At 49.1% G+C, this 16,320-nt stretch overlaps 1 protein-coding gene across 8 annotated transcripts in view; it reads right to left on the bottom strand.

The window, feature by feature from the left end:
* The window catches only part of PDE4A (phosphodiesterase 4A), a 384,429-nt gene that overhangs the window by 50,637 nt on the left and 317,472 nt on the right, over positions 1–16,320 (bottom strand). For 7 of the 8 annotated variants that reach the window (XM_083482984.1, XM_083482983.1, XM_083482989.1 and 4 more), the window contains 2 exons: positions 15,423–15,472; positions 13,341–13,453 (listed from right to left, as the gene is read on the bottom strand). In XM_083482984.1, coding sequence (XP_083339110.1) covers positions 13,341–13,453; positions 15,423–15,472 — 163 coding nt within the window. Of the gene's footprint in view, positions 1–6,926; positions 7,719–13,340; positions 13,454–15,422; positions 15,473–16,320 lie in introns of those variants that run through there. The other variant, XM_083482990.1, reaches the window with a different exon arrangement.

Below are 16,320 nucleotides of genomic sequence, written 5' to 3'. Positions count from 1 at the left end.
CTTTGTGTAAGCTGGAGAGCAGAGGTGGGCAGACTATCCTCTTTCTTTTTAACAAGATCACCCAACTGAAGCCAAATATCTGCAAAGCGGTTCAGCGGGGCAAACGTAAAGTTCAGAATTAAAGAAGGGTAAAAGGATGCCTCTGAGCACATGCTCGTCCCAGGAATTTGCTCTTGTCTCAGTCTTCTCACACAAAACCCCACTCCAAGTGTTCTTCATTTCAGCAGCCAAAGAGAGAGACTTATAATTGTTGCTACGGTTGAACAGAAACCTTCACTGATTTACAAGTTACCCAGAGATCAAGTCACCTCTTGTCCATCCCTGGTGTAGAGCCCAGTATCTCAGAGTAGATCAGAGCAGGCTGAAATACCTGGCACATCTAGTTTGCATGGGTAGCAAGTGCCGAAGGTGTATTCCTGGCCCCAGCAATCAGAGAATAGCGTCCAGTATTCTTTAGCGTCCAGACAGCCCAGGACAAACAGCTATGCCAACACCATGACTTCCAAACGTTGCCCTCTGTCTCTTGGGAATATTTCAGAGTGCAACATCCTGTCTGAGGGCAGGGGGTTGGATAAGCGGCATGCAACGTCCCAGTTCCATGTAAACTACCCATAGTGGGCCATCTTGTAATCAGGGGTGCTGGGTATATGGGGCGCAAGGGGCTCCAGCCCTCCAATATTTGGGGGCAGGGGTCTGTGCCACCCCCAATATTTAGGAGGTCACCAGGTGGGGGCTGGGAAGAGGGAGGGCAATCATTGCCTTCACTTGTCCCAGCTTCCACCTGGCAGCCCAGGAACCCAGGAGCTGGGCAGCAGCTGGGGCGAGCAAGCGTAAAGAACGCCTTCCGCACATGTGTCAGGAGGTATCACGTGACGTGTCACGTGGCCGCACCCCCTCAATGTGGGGGAGCAAGTCGGTGCCCCTCCTTGCAATTATTAATTTATTAAATAGCTCTCATAGGAGAGTGTTGTTTGTGAATACAGTGGTATCTTGGGTTAAGAACTTAATTTGTTCTGGAGGTCCATTCTTAACCTGAAACTGTTCTTAACCTGAAGCACCACTTTAGCTAATGGGGCCTCCCACTGCTGCTGTGCCGCCGCTGCACAATTTCTGTTCTCATCCTGAAGCAACTGTTCTCATCCTGAGGTACTATTTCTGGGTTAGCGGAGTCTGTAACCTGAAGTGCGGAGTCTGTAACTTGAAGTGTTTGTAACCCGAGGTACCACTGTAGAAGGCAAAGGAACACAAGTCCCCAAACATCGATGGTGTGTAAAGAGAGACAGGTGCCAACACCAACAAGCCTATATCACATCCCAAATCTCTGGCTTGGCAGATGAGGGAAAATGCTCTGTGCCAATCTGAAGCACCTTTGGCATGGTTCCTCTCTCCTACCGTTACTATTGCCCACCATCAGATCAGGTGGTGATCTGAGCTCAGTTTCAGCCTATCCTCTATCAAGCTGGCCCTGCAGTAGGAGCAGACAGCCTTGAAGGAAGTGTGCATGTGTGTGCATGCAGGTACATACTCTCTCTCTAACAGCCCAAACCACAGTGGTTGGTTGGCATCCGCCTGTCTCAGTCTGTCAGAACAAAGAGGGAAGGGGGCAGGAGATCGAGGGAGGCTTGGGAGTCATGGGTGGGCAGGCGGCCATTGCCCAGTTTTTAAAAAAACTCTGCGCATTTATGTTTCACAGGGTGCGAAAGAAGGGCTTTGTACCTTGCCCGGCAGAGAAACTATGTGCCTTGCACACCTCCTGGGCAATGGCCGCCCACCCGCAACTCCCGAGCCTCCCCCATCAGTCAAAACAAACGGGGAAGGGAGCAGGAGATCTGTACCGCCGGACCTCCCTGGTTCCCCTTCGGCAGTGGCAGCGGCAACAGCCCGGAGCCAGCCAGAGCCAACTGCGCTACCAGGCTGGCTCCGGGCTGCTGAGGCTGCCACTGCCACATTTCCCAGGGACAGATTTGCAAACCTGGGGACATTCCAGGGACGGAATTTGTCCGGGGACAGATCTGCCAATCCGGGGACTGTCCCCGGGAACCGGGGACACCTGGTAACCCTAAGATAAGTCAGCTGGGCAGCCAAGGTTTAGTTACAGTGGTACCTCTGGCTGCGAACGGGATCCGTTCCGGAGCCCTGTTCGCAACATGAGCAGAACGCAACCCACGTCTGCACATGCGCGGATCACGATTTGCTGCTTCTGCGCATGTGTGTGACGTCATTTTGAGCATCCGGGCATGCACGAGCTGCAAAACCCAGAAGTAACCCTTTCCGGTACTTCTGGGTCACCGTGGGACGCAACCTGAAAAGATTTAACCTGAAGCAAATGTAACAAGAGGTATGACTGTATTTGAAGGTTGCGTGCTGCCACACTAGAACACCGCAAGTCTTTAATTTTATAAGAAGCCAGCAACGGCTCAGCTGTTCCCCCTGAAACAATGCTATTCTTCCCTCCCCACATTCTGGTTATCATACTGCAACTTGAATTGGGCCCTGAGTGACTAAACTGCAAAAACTAAGCAGTGCCCTGGTCAAGTTTTGACAGATCATTTGGAAAGACCTGAAGCATCTCCCTTTGTGAACACAGCAGTTCTATTTCTCCTCCACTCATCACCACATATACAACCATCCCCTCCCCTTCCCTCTGAACCCCCCCCAAACTGAGGAACGTTGAAAAAAACAAAAAGGAAACAAGGCTGCATTCTGCAAAGACTTCCACACCACATGGAATCCAATGAACATGCAGAAGGCATAAAATAACGGAGACACATGGCATACTGTATGCCTTTTCCACATGACTGCATGCTTTGACCCTCAGACAGGTATATACAGGGAGGTAGGAGCAGGGAGGGAAAACTCCCAGACAGAATAAGAGAGCACACAGCTTATTTTGGGTTCTGCAGTCTGGTGGTGCTCATAGCAAGCTAGGTCAAAATTTACAGTAGAAAAACACAGTCCATTGTGTTAGAGGAAGAGAGGGATCTGGGGTGGGGTGGGGAAAAAACTTTGGTGTACACACTACCTGCAGATCAGCAAGTAGAAGCAGACTTGAGAAGCCAGTTTGATAAAAAGGAGTTGACACACACATAGAAGGGGACTTAGAGGTCAAAAGCCAGCAGGTGTTCCAAGAGGTTATTGATAAGTATGTTGGCAGTGACACTTCTTCCTGTTCCCCTATTTCTGGGGTGGGAAGAGATTTTGCTATAAACCAAGGAACTAGCGTGGTATATTGTGTTGGCCTCCAATCTCATGGAGGTCAAATCCAGCGGCACCAATGGAATCTTTCTGTTTTGGTATAAAGGGGCAGGGTTTCCAAAGAAAGGAGAGAAGGAAGGAAGGAGAAGAAGCAGTGGGAGAATTGAGAGAAAGACAGATATATACTGTTAAAAATTAAAAGCAAGTCCACGTCCCATATTACGACTTCATAGTAAAAGACAGGTACCAGCTATGGGATGCTGGAGACCAGAGGTGAAGTAGATGAAATGTTGAAAGAGCAGAGGATGCTACGGGAGCTCACAACAAGCCGTAGCCGTTGGTGGGTGGGGGTCCTCACTTGACCCCCCCCTCCACTGCCTGTGCCACTGCTGCTTAGAGGGTGGAAGTAGAGGGGGAGAAGCAAGGTGGCAACGGGGTCAGTGAGGGGCAAATGTGTTGGCAAAGCCAACCTGGTGCTCCTGCTGGTGTGTTGCTACCAGAGGTCACCATCAACTCCCACGAGGAAATGGATGTATAGACCCTGTTCTGAAACAGGCAAGTAGTTTTTTGTGATAAAAGGGGGCTCTTTTAAAGATTTCTAGACCTCTTCACTTAAACCTTGAAATTGGAAGCAGAAAGCTTGGGCATGTAACCAGAAGTGTGACTCTTAACAGAGTGCAGAATATAAAGCACCAGACAAGAACTCAGCATTTCCAGCTCTGCTACAGACTCAGTGGCTAGAGCGTCTGCTTTGCATGTAGAAGATCTCAGGTTCAACCCTCGTCATCTCTGGGTAGGGCTGGGAAAGATTCCCTATCTAAAATGCTGTTGCCCGAAAATGATGGAGCAATGTTTGAATGTAAGTTGTGGTTGTGAGCTTGTGAAATGTCCCGAGAACTAGAGAGAGACGGACAGAACTATTTCTTTCAGTCTATTGTTGAACGTTTCAGCTACCACAGAATGGCAGGGGACACCTTCACACTTGCCGTCTTAAAAAAACACTGTTTTCAATTTCTTGAAAGAACTGAGCACTGCTGAAACCAGGCCACAAAACATGCCATGCTCTATTGGATTCTGACTTTGGTGTCAAAATCAGCACCAGATCTAAAAGGAGGTTTTGGTTTTTCTTCCTGAGAGTCTGAACCCCTAATCACTGTGACTCAAGAGGAGTGGGAGTCTTTGTTTGGGGGGGGGGATATTCACCATTAGCAATTCATCTGAAGCAGACAAGAACTGATGCCCAATTAGACAGGGATGGGGAACCTGTGGCCAGTAGCAGTGTTAGAAATTAGCCAGGCATATTTTGTGACTGGCACAGGTTCAACTGTGACCACATGCAGATCTCTGGTTGCCAGATTGGCAACTGACAACTCCATCTGGCTGGCCTCTCCAGCTTTCTTAAGCAGGTAAGCAGAAGAGCATATTTATTGCATTTATATCCCACCTTTTTCTTCGAGGAGTATATGGTTCCCCCTCTTCCTCAATTTATCCCTACAATGACCCTGTGAGGGAGGCTGTGACTGGTCCATGGTCACCCAGTGAGTTTCATGACTGAGTGGGGATTCGAACCCTGATCTCTCAGACACTCTAACCACTAGACCACACTGGCTTCCTAGAGTTCTGCTATGGGGCAGCTATATGAATTCAGTAGGTAAATAAATATGGGGAAATAAAGATGTGACTTAGGGAAGAATCAGAAACGTTTTCTTTGAAGCTTGAATTTATTTTATTCTGGATTGTTTTAATGTATTGTAAACCACTTTTGAGATTTTTTTCTTTGAAATATGAAGTGGTATAGAAATGAAATGAATAGCAGCAGCAGCAGCAGCAGCAGCAACAACAACAACAACAACAAATCCACTCCCAAAAAAGGCACCTAGACATTCTGTTGTGGCGACCGTAACCTAGTTTTAAGGTGCCATTTGGCAATTAGTTTATATACCTGAGTTGCTAACATTGCATCAGTGACATTGCAGTCCAACAACACCAGGAGGGCTGTGCATTGGGATCTGCCCACTCTAACAGCATTCCCTACCACACTGGCTTCATAGAACTGTAAAGTTGGAAGGCAACCCTGAGGGTCATCTAGTCCAACTCCCTGCAAAGGCTAGAACCCACAACTCTAAGATCAAGAGTCTCATGCTCTACCGACTGAGATATCCCAGCAGGCTTGTTTACATCAAAGCTCTGTTTGCTCTCCACTACCTTACCTCCTTTCTGCAGCAGCTGCCATGTAAAGACAGTGTGTCAAGAGCAAGGGAAAATGGGAATTAAAAAGGCCCCAGCGAGGGCCAGTGTTGGCTTGTGGGTTGTCTGGAGGGCTGGCATTCAAACTGTGGCTTAGCCATGGACTTGAGCAAGTCCCCTTTTTAGCTCCAGGGGCCCAATGGCCAACCAATAAGAAGTTGACCTACATCAGGTGACGTGCTACAAGGAGAAACAAAGTGGTGTTTTCTGCCACCACCCATAAAATGGTACACATGTGAAAAGCAGTTTAGCAAACACTTCTACCCAAGTCTACACATATGCACACACATTTAGATTTCTGGCACGGTGCATTCTCATGCAGAACCACCATCCCAGCAAGGCTTATAGTCACATCCCATGAAAGCACACAATTCCACTGATGACCTTTGGTTCCCCTGAGGTACATGTGCAGGTGCTCAAAGCCACATAGCCTCCTTCCTAGACTCAAACACCATTCTTAGGGTGACCTCTACAAAGCACAATGACATTCAACCCCCAAAGACCAACAGCTTTCGTCACGTAAGTGGCTACCTCTCGGAACCTACACACAAGTCCCTGTGCAAAGTGCACACACTCTATTTCCAAGGCACAAATGCAAGAAAAGACACTGTCTGAAATTCACATCCAGTGAAACTGAGTAAGTTAATCAAGCCAGGGGAAATGAACAGCTTCCATGCACACCAATATCCCTTGTGACCTCTACAAGCACACTTGACACGCAGTCCTGAAAATCCACAATTCTGCAGGGCAAGGCAGTCTTTCTAAAAAGCTGCATAACCTGAAATAAACAAAACTGATACAGAGTCCCGTAAGTGCCTGCAGTTCCACAGACCCACACACTCACAAGGAGGCACCACCCAAAACCCCATGTTCCAGAGACAGGGATGTTCTTTAGGTAGCTGACCATGCCCTGCTCCATTGAACTGGTCCATGCGACACATATAGACACAGGGCAGGAGACACATGATGTCAGGTCTCTCTTCCAAGGCTGACAAAATCAGAGCATCAGTCTACCAAGGCTGCACATCTCTCTAGCCACGGGGAGAACGGACAGTGCAGAAGTAGCGACAGCCCTAATGTTGACTTTGTAGGCAGGCAGGAAGGACACAGGCCTCCTCCAATATCTCTTGGCAGACACAGTACTCCACGCTCCCAGGACCGGGCTGTTGCAAGCAGCACTCCCAACTAGTCATGCCCATTTCTGACCTTGCCAGCATGCACACTGCCTTAGGACCCTTGCAGCATCCAGCCATTTCTTCTGCTACTCTTAGCAACATCATGCAGGCAACAAAGCTTTGGCTACTGGACGTCTCTTGGTCGCCCTCAAACCTGCCTCAGCAAGCCACCCCAGTTGCCCGTGTGGTGGTGGGGTGTCAGGTATTGTCCATTGCAAAGTTCTCTCCCCCACCCCACCCCCACAAAAACACATACTTCCCCCAATTTCATTCCTCCACACCCACCCACCCCAGGTATATCCAGATTACCTGGTCCCACCAGCCAACCAGCCATGGTTTCGCACAGGTCTCACAGAAAAAATCCACTAAGGGCATCTTCTGTTCTCCGCCAGTGGGCGGCAGAGGCTCTCTGGGTTACCCACCGACGTGGTCTTCCCTCTTTCCAGGTGAGCGACCGATCTGTGGTGCCCCCTTTCCTTGGTGTTGGTAGGAAAGGAAGGGGTTAATCCCACAGAGCTGTTCCTTCCATGAGCGGGTTGGGGCCTGGCATGGCTCTTGCTGGCCAACCCGCCCTGCACAAGGACCCTCACATCTCTGCTGCTCCTCACTGATGCCCCCGCAAGGGGACCGTGGACCGGGGAGATGGGCAAGGCCTGAGAAAACCCCACCGTCTCTGGCTGTACTGCAGATGAGGAGTGAAATACCCACAGTGCAACGCTGCTGCTCCGGCTACGAGCAAAACACACAGCCCCTCTCTTTGGTGCACGGGAGGGAGAGGCAAAAAAAGAAGTCCAGCCGCTCGCTGGTGAAGAAGAGAGAGGCTGAAGACGGCAGCAGGAGGAGTCACTGCAAAGAGGAACGGTCTCTTCCAGGTGGAGCCGGCTGGAGATTCCCAGCCACTTCTGGGTACCACATGGCAGCCACCCAGTTAACAAGGCAGGGGCTGCATTGGCAGGAGGCACGTCCTCATCATCTCCTCCCGGGTGCGAGGGCAGCGGTCACCACGGAGACGGTACCTCCTTGCACGGCTCAGCCTCAGCTGCATCCCCAGCTTGGCGTTTGTGTGCAAGTGTGTGCGCGCTCTTCTCTCACTGCAGCACTGGGTAGATGGGAAATGATGTCAGGTGGCGATGAGAGAGAGGCGTCGGCTGGGGGGGTGGGAGGGAGTGGAAGTGAAATGAGGGAAGAGGCGGGGAAGGGGGGAGGTGGTTACCGAAGGAGCACCTCAGAAAGAGCTGGCTAAACAAAGTGGGCAAATGACCGGCTGGCGAGGGGGAAGGGAGAGGAAGCTCCGGAGCTCTGGGCCTCGAAGGAGAAAAGCTTCTGCGGCTCTAGCCTCCACTCCTTTGCAGCAGCAACAGAGAACGCCTGGCGGGCTTGGCGGAAGACTTCACGGAAGGTGACCGGGTAACCCAGCTCTGCTGGTGGAGGAAACGAGGCAGAAAGGAACACACATGGACTCTTGGAGAGCTGCCTGGCTGCAGTTCCCAGACAGGGGCTGCAAACTGAACAGCAAGATGCTCCAGCTCACAGGGGGATGGGCAGCAGGACTCTGCCCCCTCCCTGCTCAACGTCAGCAGGGGGCAAGGGGCCAGCCAGCTGCCGCCAGTGACCCACCATTCTGCTTTTTCATTCTGATCCGTAGCCACCTCAGTCTGACATTCATGACTCGTAGCTTTGAGAAAGGTGAGGGACTTAAGAAAACTGCGCTGGTGGGGATGGGAGGAGGGAGGAGGGAGGAGGGAGGGGAAAGCTAAGAGTACCGGGTTCAGTCGCAGCAACAGCCTGTTTTATCAGCTTCTCCACTCTGTCATGTTTGCATTCGCACAACCGTCTAGATTTATTTTGGTTAAGTGTGTCAAAACCTCCTGACAACCAGACTTCTAACCTTCAATAGTTGCTGGCTTGATTTTGCTTCCTATATATCTAGGCAGCAGTCCCGGCATTTTTGTGCGTTTGGGAGGGAAAAAATTGCCACGGTATCCCAAGTACATGAAATACTGTCCCTCCCTTGCAAACACACCTGGGAAAGTGAAGCTGGTACAGGACCAGGAGACTGCCTGGAGGGCTATTATGGGATAGAAGAAATACCTGCAGGGGCGAATGTGTTCTTGCTTCCCGCTTGCATGCATATATCCCAAGAGCACCCCCCCGTCACCCCCAATACTAGCAGTGGGCATTCTAATTTTTCTGTTCATACACCTGAGCTATGTTTGAGTGCCTTTGCTTTCAGCGTTAGGCCTCCTGCTACCCACAACTTGAGGGCACCCTGCCCTTGGGGCTCCACGTTCCAGACGTGGCAACATAAAAAAACCCCACAGAGGCGGGACAAGAGGCCCTTCAGAGGGACGCTCTGCTCTTCCTTCTCGCTGTTGGAGCAGGACAATCTGAGCACAAGGATGGGAAGACCCCAACTCAGCCTACACAGAGCCGCTGCCATGCGCCATGAATACAAAACACGATTGCATACACCCACTGCCATAAGGTGGGCAGAAGGTACACTTTAACTAGGAGCGGCAAACCTGCTCCCCTTTCAGAAATGTTTGGTCAGAACGTTACCCAGTCCTCAACACCCTCTTTGCTAGCTCTCTCCCTTGCTCTTTTCAGGGGAAAACAATCTCTTATAAGGTATCCAGAGCTTTAGGTGAGAGCCAGGGTGGTGTAGTGGTTAAGAGCGGTAGACTCGTAATCTGGGGAACCGGGTTCGCATCTCCGCTCCTCCACATGCAGCTGCTGGGTGACCTTGGGCCAGTCACACTTCTCTGAAGTCTCTCAACCTCATTCACCTCACAGAGTGTTTGTTGTGGGGGAGGAAGGGAAAGGAGATTGTTAGCTGCTTTGAGACTCCTTAGGGTAGTGATAAAGCGGGATATCAAATCCAAACACTTCTTCTTCTTCTAGGTGAGCAGACTGTGACCCATTTTCAACATAAACCTACCAGCTAGAATAAATGCTGGTTCACTTAAGCAAAGGCATGCATCTCTCTGCAGAATAAGGACGTGGAACCTACAGAGGTTTACTTCCTGAGACATGGCCATTCCAAACATTTTTGCTGCCCCAAGCAATTGCACCGTGGTATACATGAGGGGCACCTAGAATTCACTGCAATTTCACAAAAAGAATGCTGGGAAATAACTCTCAGATCAGGGGGGTTGTGAATTGGCACTGCCTGTGCAACACTGTGAGGGATTCTTGGAGCTCACACCTGAAAAACTCCTCGCACAAGCTACACTGAAACAAATGGGAGCTGTGATGGGGAACTTTCCAAAGAGTTGTGACCCGTGCCTAGATGGACATAAGGAGGAGCATTGCCTGAGCAGAGTTGACACTTCAAATGTCAGGCTGGGATGATTACTTGCAAGTAATAATACAATGGTACCTCGGGTTACATACGCTTCAGGTTACATACACATCAGGTTACAGACTCTGCTAACCCAGAAATAGTGCTTCAGGTTAAGAACTTTGCTTCAGGATGAGAACAGAAATCGTGCTCCAGCGGCGCAGCGGGTGGCCCCATTAGCTAAAGTGGTGCTTCAGGTTAAGAACAGGAACTGTAATACTTTGCATTTATAGTGCATTTTTGAAATGTTTGAAGGTTTTGCCATGCATCGTCTCTCAGTTGTTCTTGCAACAGTCATATTAAGTTAGGTTACCATTACAGTGGTACCTCAGGTTAAGTACTTAATTCGTTCTGGAGGTCCGTTCTTAACCTGAAACTGTTCTTAACCTGAAGCACCACTTTAGCTAATGGGGCCTCCTGCTGCCGCTGCGCCGCTGGAGCATGATTTCTGTTCTCATCCTGAAGCAAAGTTCTTAATCTGAGGTACTATTTCTAGGTTAGCAGAGTCTGTAACCTGAAGCATATGTAACCTGAAGCGTATGTAATCTGAGGTACAACTGTATTATCAACAAACTGGAGACTGAGGCTGAGAAATAGTGGCTCACAGGGCGGTACCCTAACTTGCCGTATTAAGCAGTAAGATTGCCAGAGTCCTCTTAATCAGAGAATCCTATAAGACAGGTCCATCCCACTCCCAAGAGACTGTGATCTGCTCCCAGTGTACAAAAACTGGCAGTGATCTATCAGTTGTCATTGAGGATTGACCAGAATTGTTGAGCTTTTTTGGGGGAGAGCAAAGTTGTTGTGTTTTTCTTAAGGGAGAATGACATGCTTCGCTTATCTCACACTCCGCAAATAACAAATGCATGCAGTGCTAAAGTCGATCAATGTATTCCACATCGCAACGAGAAAACAACAAACTCCAGCCACTAGACACGACGGAGGGACAGAGCGAGGGGGCTGAAAAAATTAATTCAGAAGTTATTCTAAGCCCACGATCGATAAGGATCCCGCGATCTACCAGGATCACCAGGGGATCTACCTGTTGATGGCGGTCGACCAATTGAACATGTCTGCTATAAGATGAGCCCTGCTGGATCAAGCCAAATACCCATCTAGTCTAGCCTACAAACAGGACATGAGTGCACTGCCACTCTCCCGTTAAGAATACAAGAAGCTGCTGGATCTAGTTCAGTATCCTCTCTCACAGTAGCTGGCCAGATCGGAAGCCTGCAGGCAGGACTTCCACTCTTCCCACTTGTGATGGCTAGCAGCTGGTATTCAGAGTCAGCGGAGGGAGCTCCAGCCTGCAGTTCCAAGACTGGAACTTTTCCTCCCAAGAAGATTCCAGGAGGCACCTTCTGTGTCAACCTATTTAACTTCTAACTTTTGTTTTAAAGTTAGAAGTTAAATAACAAAGCGGCAGCAACAACACCACAAATGCTCCTCTAGCTCCTTCTCTTACGAAAGAAGCAGCCTTGCTGGAAAGCTGAAATTCTGTGTCAAGCAGCCAGCTGGAGACCCTCCTCCCTTAGACTGGCCAGTGGCGACTCTTCGGAAGTCCATGCTGAAGCCTGCTGCACAATAGGGTAAACTGTGGACTCTTGGGCCAAACCAGACCTGACTCAAGTGATCTGCTACTAGGATCACATAAGGTTTTCATTTTGCTAATTACTGCATGACTGCACACTTCAGTCCCAGGGCAACAGTCTGAAGGCACATGAGATCACCAACTTGAAGAACCTCAGCAGGCCTTGGTCCAGTCATTGCTTGGATGAGGGGTTCCATGAGGGAAGAAGGTATGAATGAATGAGACTGCTCTGAAGATGGGAAAGTAATGATACAGGAGAGGGTTTTAATGCTAATCCCCAATGCTATAACCCCCCCCCCCACACACACACATTAAGGAGCTAGCAGATCCAGTAGGGTTGGGGAGAGAAACACAGATATATGCTGTTCTTGTGTCCCCCATCTCTCACACCCCACATGTGTTCGGTATCCGGTTCAGCCCTTTTCACAATTAATTCCAGATTGTACAATTGCAAGCACAAACTTCTTAAAACAGGAAGTGGCAAAGAGAAAGGGAGTGGGGCCTTGGGGAGAATAGAGCTTTGGGAATATATAAAAGGCGCATGACATAGTGAATTTGCTGTAGCTAAAAAGTTGGGATTGGTCAATGCTCGGATGAGAGACTCCCTGGGAATTCTGTGTACATAATCTGAAATTTCACAAAAGACAATACGAGGTATAGATAAAAGGGAGAGTACACCAACTGAAGCGGGGATTCTCAGGCCAATTATCTGGAAACATAAAGCAAACACACAACTAAACACACACACACACACACACACACACACACACACACACACCAGACTATGAGCTCACTCATCTGGATTAATCCATTTGTATCTAGAAACGACCACGTTTCTCCTGTAGGACGTATCCTGCAAAGCAGCACCTGTCAATTTCTCAGCGAAGCAGCTCTCCACTTTGCATTTCTCTGCCCTGCAAGCCCCCTTAGCTCTCCCCCAAGTGAGAGTCTCCCGGCCACGAGACACTTCGCAACCCACTTTGATGCAGCGCTTCGCAACAAGTCTTTAAAACCACATCTGCCCTACTCAGCGAAGACTCAAACAGCAGGAGCAGCATAATAGTTCTTGTGGCACAGAAAACAAAGAACTAAGCCATGCACAAACCAGAGGCAGAAACCTTTTTGCATGTCAACAGTTGCTAATGTATGATTCCATCTCTCTCCATCCATAGCTATAGGTTTATCATTAATACACTGCCCTGTACAGTACAGATATGAACATCTTAATAAATAAGACTGAAATTTATTACATTGCAATTTAAGGATCCAGACAGGTAGGGGTGGTGTGTGTGTGTGTGTGTGTGTGTGTGTGTGTGTGTGTGTGTGTTTGCCACATGTCTGATTTGGCCTGCAGAATACAATTATTCCAGTGGATTTCTTTTAAAAAATCTCATAGTCCTCAGAGAAATTTCTGGACGGGGATTTCCTGGGACAGACCGGCTCTTAACCTGCCCCCAGGCAGTATGAATTGTGCTCAACTAGATCAACTGCGGCTGCCAATTTGACCCAAGAGTTTTGCCCTTTTTGTTCCCAAATGCAATCCCATAAAGACGCAGGGCTGAGAGCACGCAGATCCTGGCCCCCAGGGCAGCCAGGCCCCTAAAGCGTTGCAGCAACCAAAAGCAACAGGGGGAAAAGGCATCACTTGCACCACTATTGTGCAAGTGGGCATGGCTGACCAATGGAAACACAGAACAAGAGCACTCCGCGCTGCAGCAAAGGGAGGTGCTGGCACCATTCTGGAAACCAGGGTGGCAGCCATAGAACAGGCCAAGCAAGCTCTGAGCCCTACCTTGTTGGATGCCATCTCACTAACAGAGCGGTACGTCTGAATGGTCTCCAGCTGGTCAAGGCACCAGTCTAGCTCTTCCAAAGTCTCTTTGGCCATCTGCTGGTATGTTTCTTCTGCAAGAGAGTCGGGTAAGAAAACAGCCAGTCAGGTTTAAGTGATGGAGAAGCATGAAGTTCACCCTTGGCCAGTTCTGTTCCTCTTGCCTCACCTGCAGACAGCTTAGGAAACACGTTGCCAAGGGATATCGAGGGCAGGCATAGGATATTGGGATATTCAGGGCAAGCAGCACAGTCCCAGAGAGGTTTTCTTCTTTCTTATTATATTCTTTTAAATAACTGAAGGCCCCAAAGGTCTCAAAACCTATGACCTGCCAATCATCTATCGGAGCTCACCAGGGGCCTGATAGATTTTCTGTTTTCACTGCCTGCCTGGGACTGCAGAAAATGGGGCTGGGGTGGGGTTGCGAAGCACGGAGCAGGCAGCAGCAGTGAGTCACAACTGGAACAGGCCTGGTTTAAAGAAAAGGGGACCTGTGGAACTCAAGTCGTGTGGCACTGCAGCCAAGTCTGGTTGTGATGGGAGAAAGACGCGACAAAGGAACCATTTCAAGAAAACACACTTCCCATTCCACCCACTTTACCATGCTCCCAAAGAGATGTGAAGCTTAGCGGAAGTATAAGTATGCACAAGACCACCTAAGTGATGTTATGAATGAGCTAATTTACCTAGGAACCAGGGCTGAAGGAAAGGGGGCAACACGTAGATGAGCCACATACATACAAGGCAGGAATATAAAGCTGGGCATATGGTTTTGGACATCTAGAAGGGAGTCACATGATGCTGTGAAGTTCAAGAGGCTGACTGCAGTTCCTTCTGCTACCAGGTAGCAGAAGTGGAAGCTCCAGAAACTTGAGGGAAACACCCCAAATGCACAGTCAATGCTAACTGAAACCCTGGATGGTGTTAAAAACCAAATGGTGGCACACAGATTGCAAGATGAATTTCTGGCCAAAAGCACAGAGAACCAGTCAATTATACTGATAACATTGATGAGGCAGGGCCTGAGGCTGAGAGCAGGACTCACCTAAAGCCACCAACCAACCAGTTCATGGCCAAGCTAATGCAGTCTTGGCCATTAGATGCTACACTCATTCTTTTGCAGTCAGCCTTTCTTGTCATTCCAAGCTCTAAGTATCCTGCTGTTTAGCCCACACCACAGCTGGAGGAATTAGGGGGATAAGTGCTGGGGCAATGGGTTACTATAGCTTTAGGTAACATGACTTTGCCAAGAATATGCTCTTTGATTTAGCAATGTAGGAGTGCTGGGGTCCTCTTACAGTTCAGAACCCAAGCAGCAATGCCAGGTGTTGCAACTTTTTATAGAGGAAGACAAGTCAGGCTGATCATTCCCTTTGGGGCCAAGGAGGAAGCTGATGCTCAAGAGGTCAGGGGTGACTGATGGATCTGAAGCATCAGGAACAAGCACCTGAGAGTGGCAGCTTTTGCAGCCATGTGGCACGGGGCTGCTTTTCCTTTTCCCTTCAAGGGTTGCATTGCACTCAGGGAGATTCTGGCCAACCCAAGATATTCTGGCACTTGTGGCAAAAATTCCAAAGGGTTCCCTCCTTCCCAACTAATTAAAACAGGACACAGGTACTTTGGGAGCTCTCCTGAACAAGCGCCACTGAATTAAGAGGAGCTGTGCTCTTATGAACATCAAAGCCATGCAGAGAAGATTCCTGGTGGGAAATGCTCCATGGCTCCCAACTGCAGAGAGATAGATGCATGAGTTGGCCACCTCATTGTGCCTCATAGTAAAGGCCACATCTGCACAGAGTGGCTCCAATTACCTGTTTCCCCCAGGAGACAAAGCCCTCTTTACTGAATGTGGACCTTTCAGGGGAGATTTATGTGATACATCATGCACGCTGCAGATCCTGGAGAGGGAGCAGGAATCCAATGAACTTTTCATGGATCCCAAAACTTTAGGCCAGGCCTATGATGCTGACTCTGTGTATGTTCCCTTGTTTGCTCCTCCAGAACCAGAACCCTCTTGGTACTAAACACTAGGCATCCCATTACCTGAGAGCGTGGCTCTGCAAACAGTTGGCTGGCTGCCCATGGGAGACCTCCTAAGGGGGACAGAAGAGAGAAAAGATAGATGATCAGGCTCAGCCACCACTCTTTCTGGCACATGTCCCTCCACCCCACCCCTCTGGCCACTTCAGACGTCACCTCTGCAAGTTTGCAGGCAGCAAATGAACTTGGGAGATACTGTAGGACCCAAAATTCATCCCATCCCACTGAGATGGAAATGTGAGTGGTTTTAAGTGGGGATGTGAAAGGAGCAGCAACCTGATCTCAGTTGATCTCTGAGGGACAAGCCTGCTAGAAGGAAGATACAGCTTAGCCTGCTGTACCAGGAGAATAACTGAAGAATCAATTGCCATAAAACTGACTACAAATACATTGGTAATGTAGGTGTTCCCTTAGCAGCTGGGAAGATGGCATGTGCTTAGTTATATTGGTTTGCATGCACTGTGCATGTCTGAATGAGGCTGACTTTCATTCTTGCTTTACACTCTGTGACTCTGGACTTTGCCTCTGGCATTAATTAAACCCCTACAGTAGTTCTGGGAGGAAGGGAGGAGAGGCAGGCAAGGGAAAAGAAATACAAACAGAGACTTTTGTGGAATTACAGCATCTGCTCAGGCTCCAGCTCTTAAGGAATACAAGGGCATCAACTACAAGGGCTGGACTGGAGCATCAAGAAGGTATACCCCACCACAAAATAACAGTTGAATTCCTGGGGGTTCAGGCAATTCAGAGTTAAAAACTCCAGGAAAATCCAGAAGCTGATTTAACACCAAACCAGACTTGGTGGGAAGTAGTTCTCATCTCCTCCCAAACTTTGCTGTCCCAGCTCTTCCAGGGGAACACAGCCTCTGAACCTGGAGATTTCATTTAAAGTATTTTAACT

Source organism: Podarcis liolepis (genome assembly GCF_965112155.1).
Source record: "Podarcis liolepis genome assembly, chromosome: 17".
NCBI lineage: Eukaryota > Metazoa > Chordata > Lepidosauria > Squamata > Lacertidae > Podarcis > Podarcis liolepis.
This window is presented reverse-complemented; position numbering and strand designations above follow the sequence as displayed.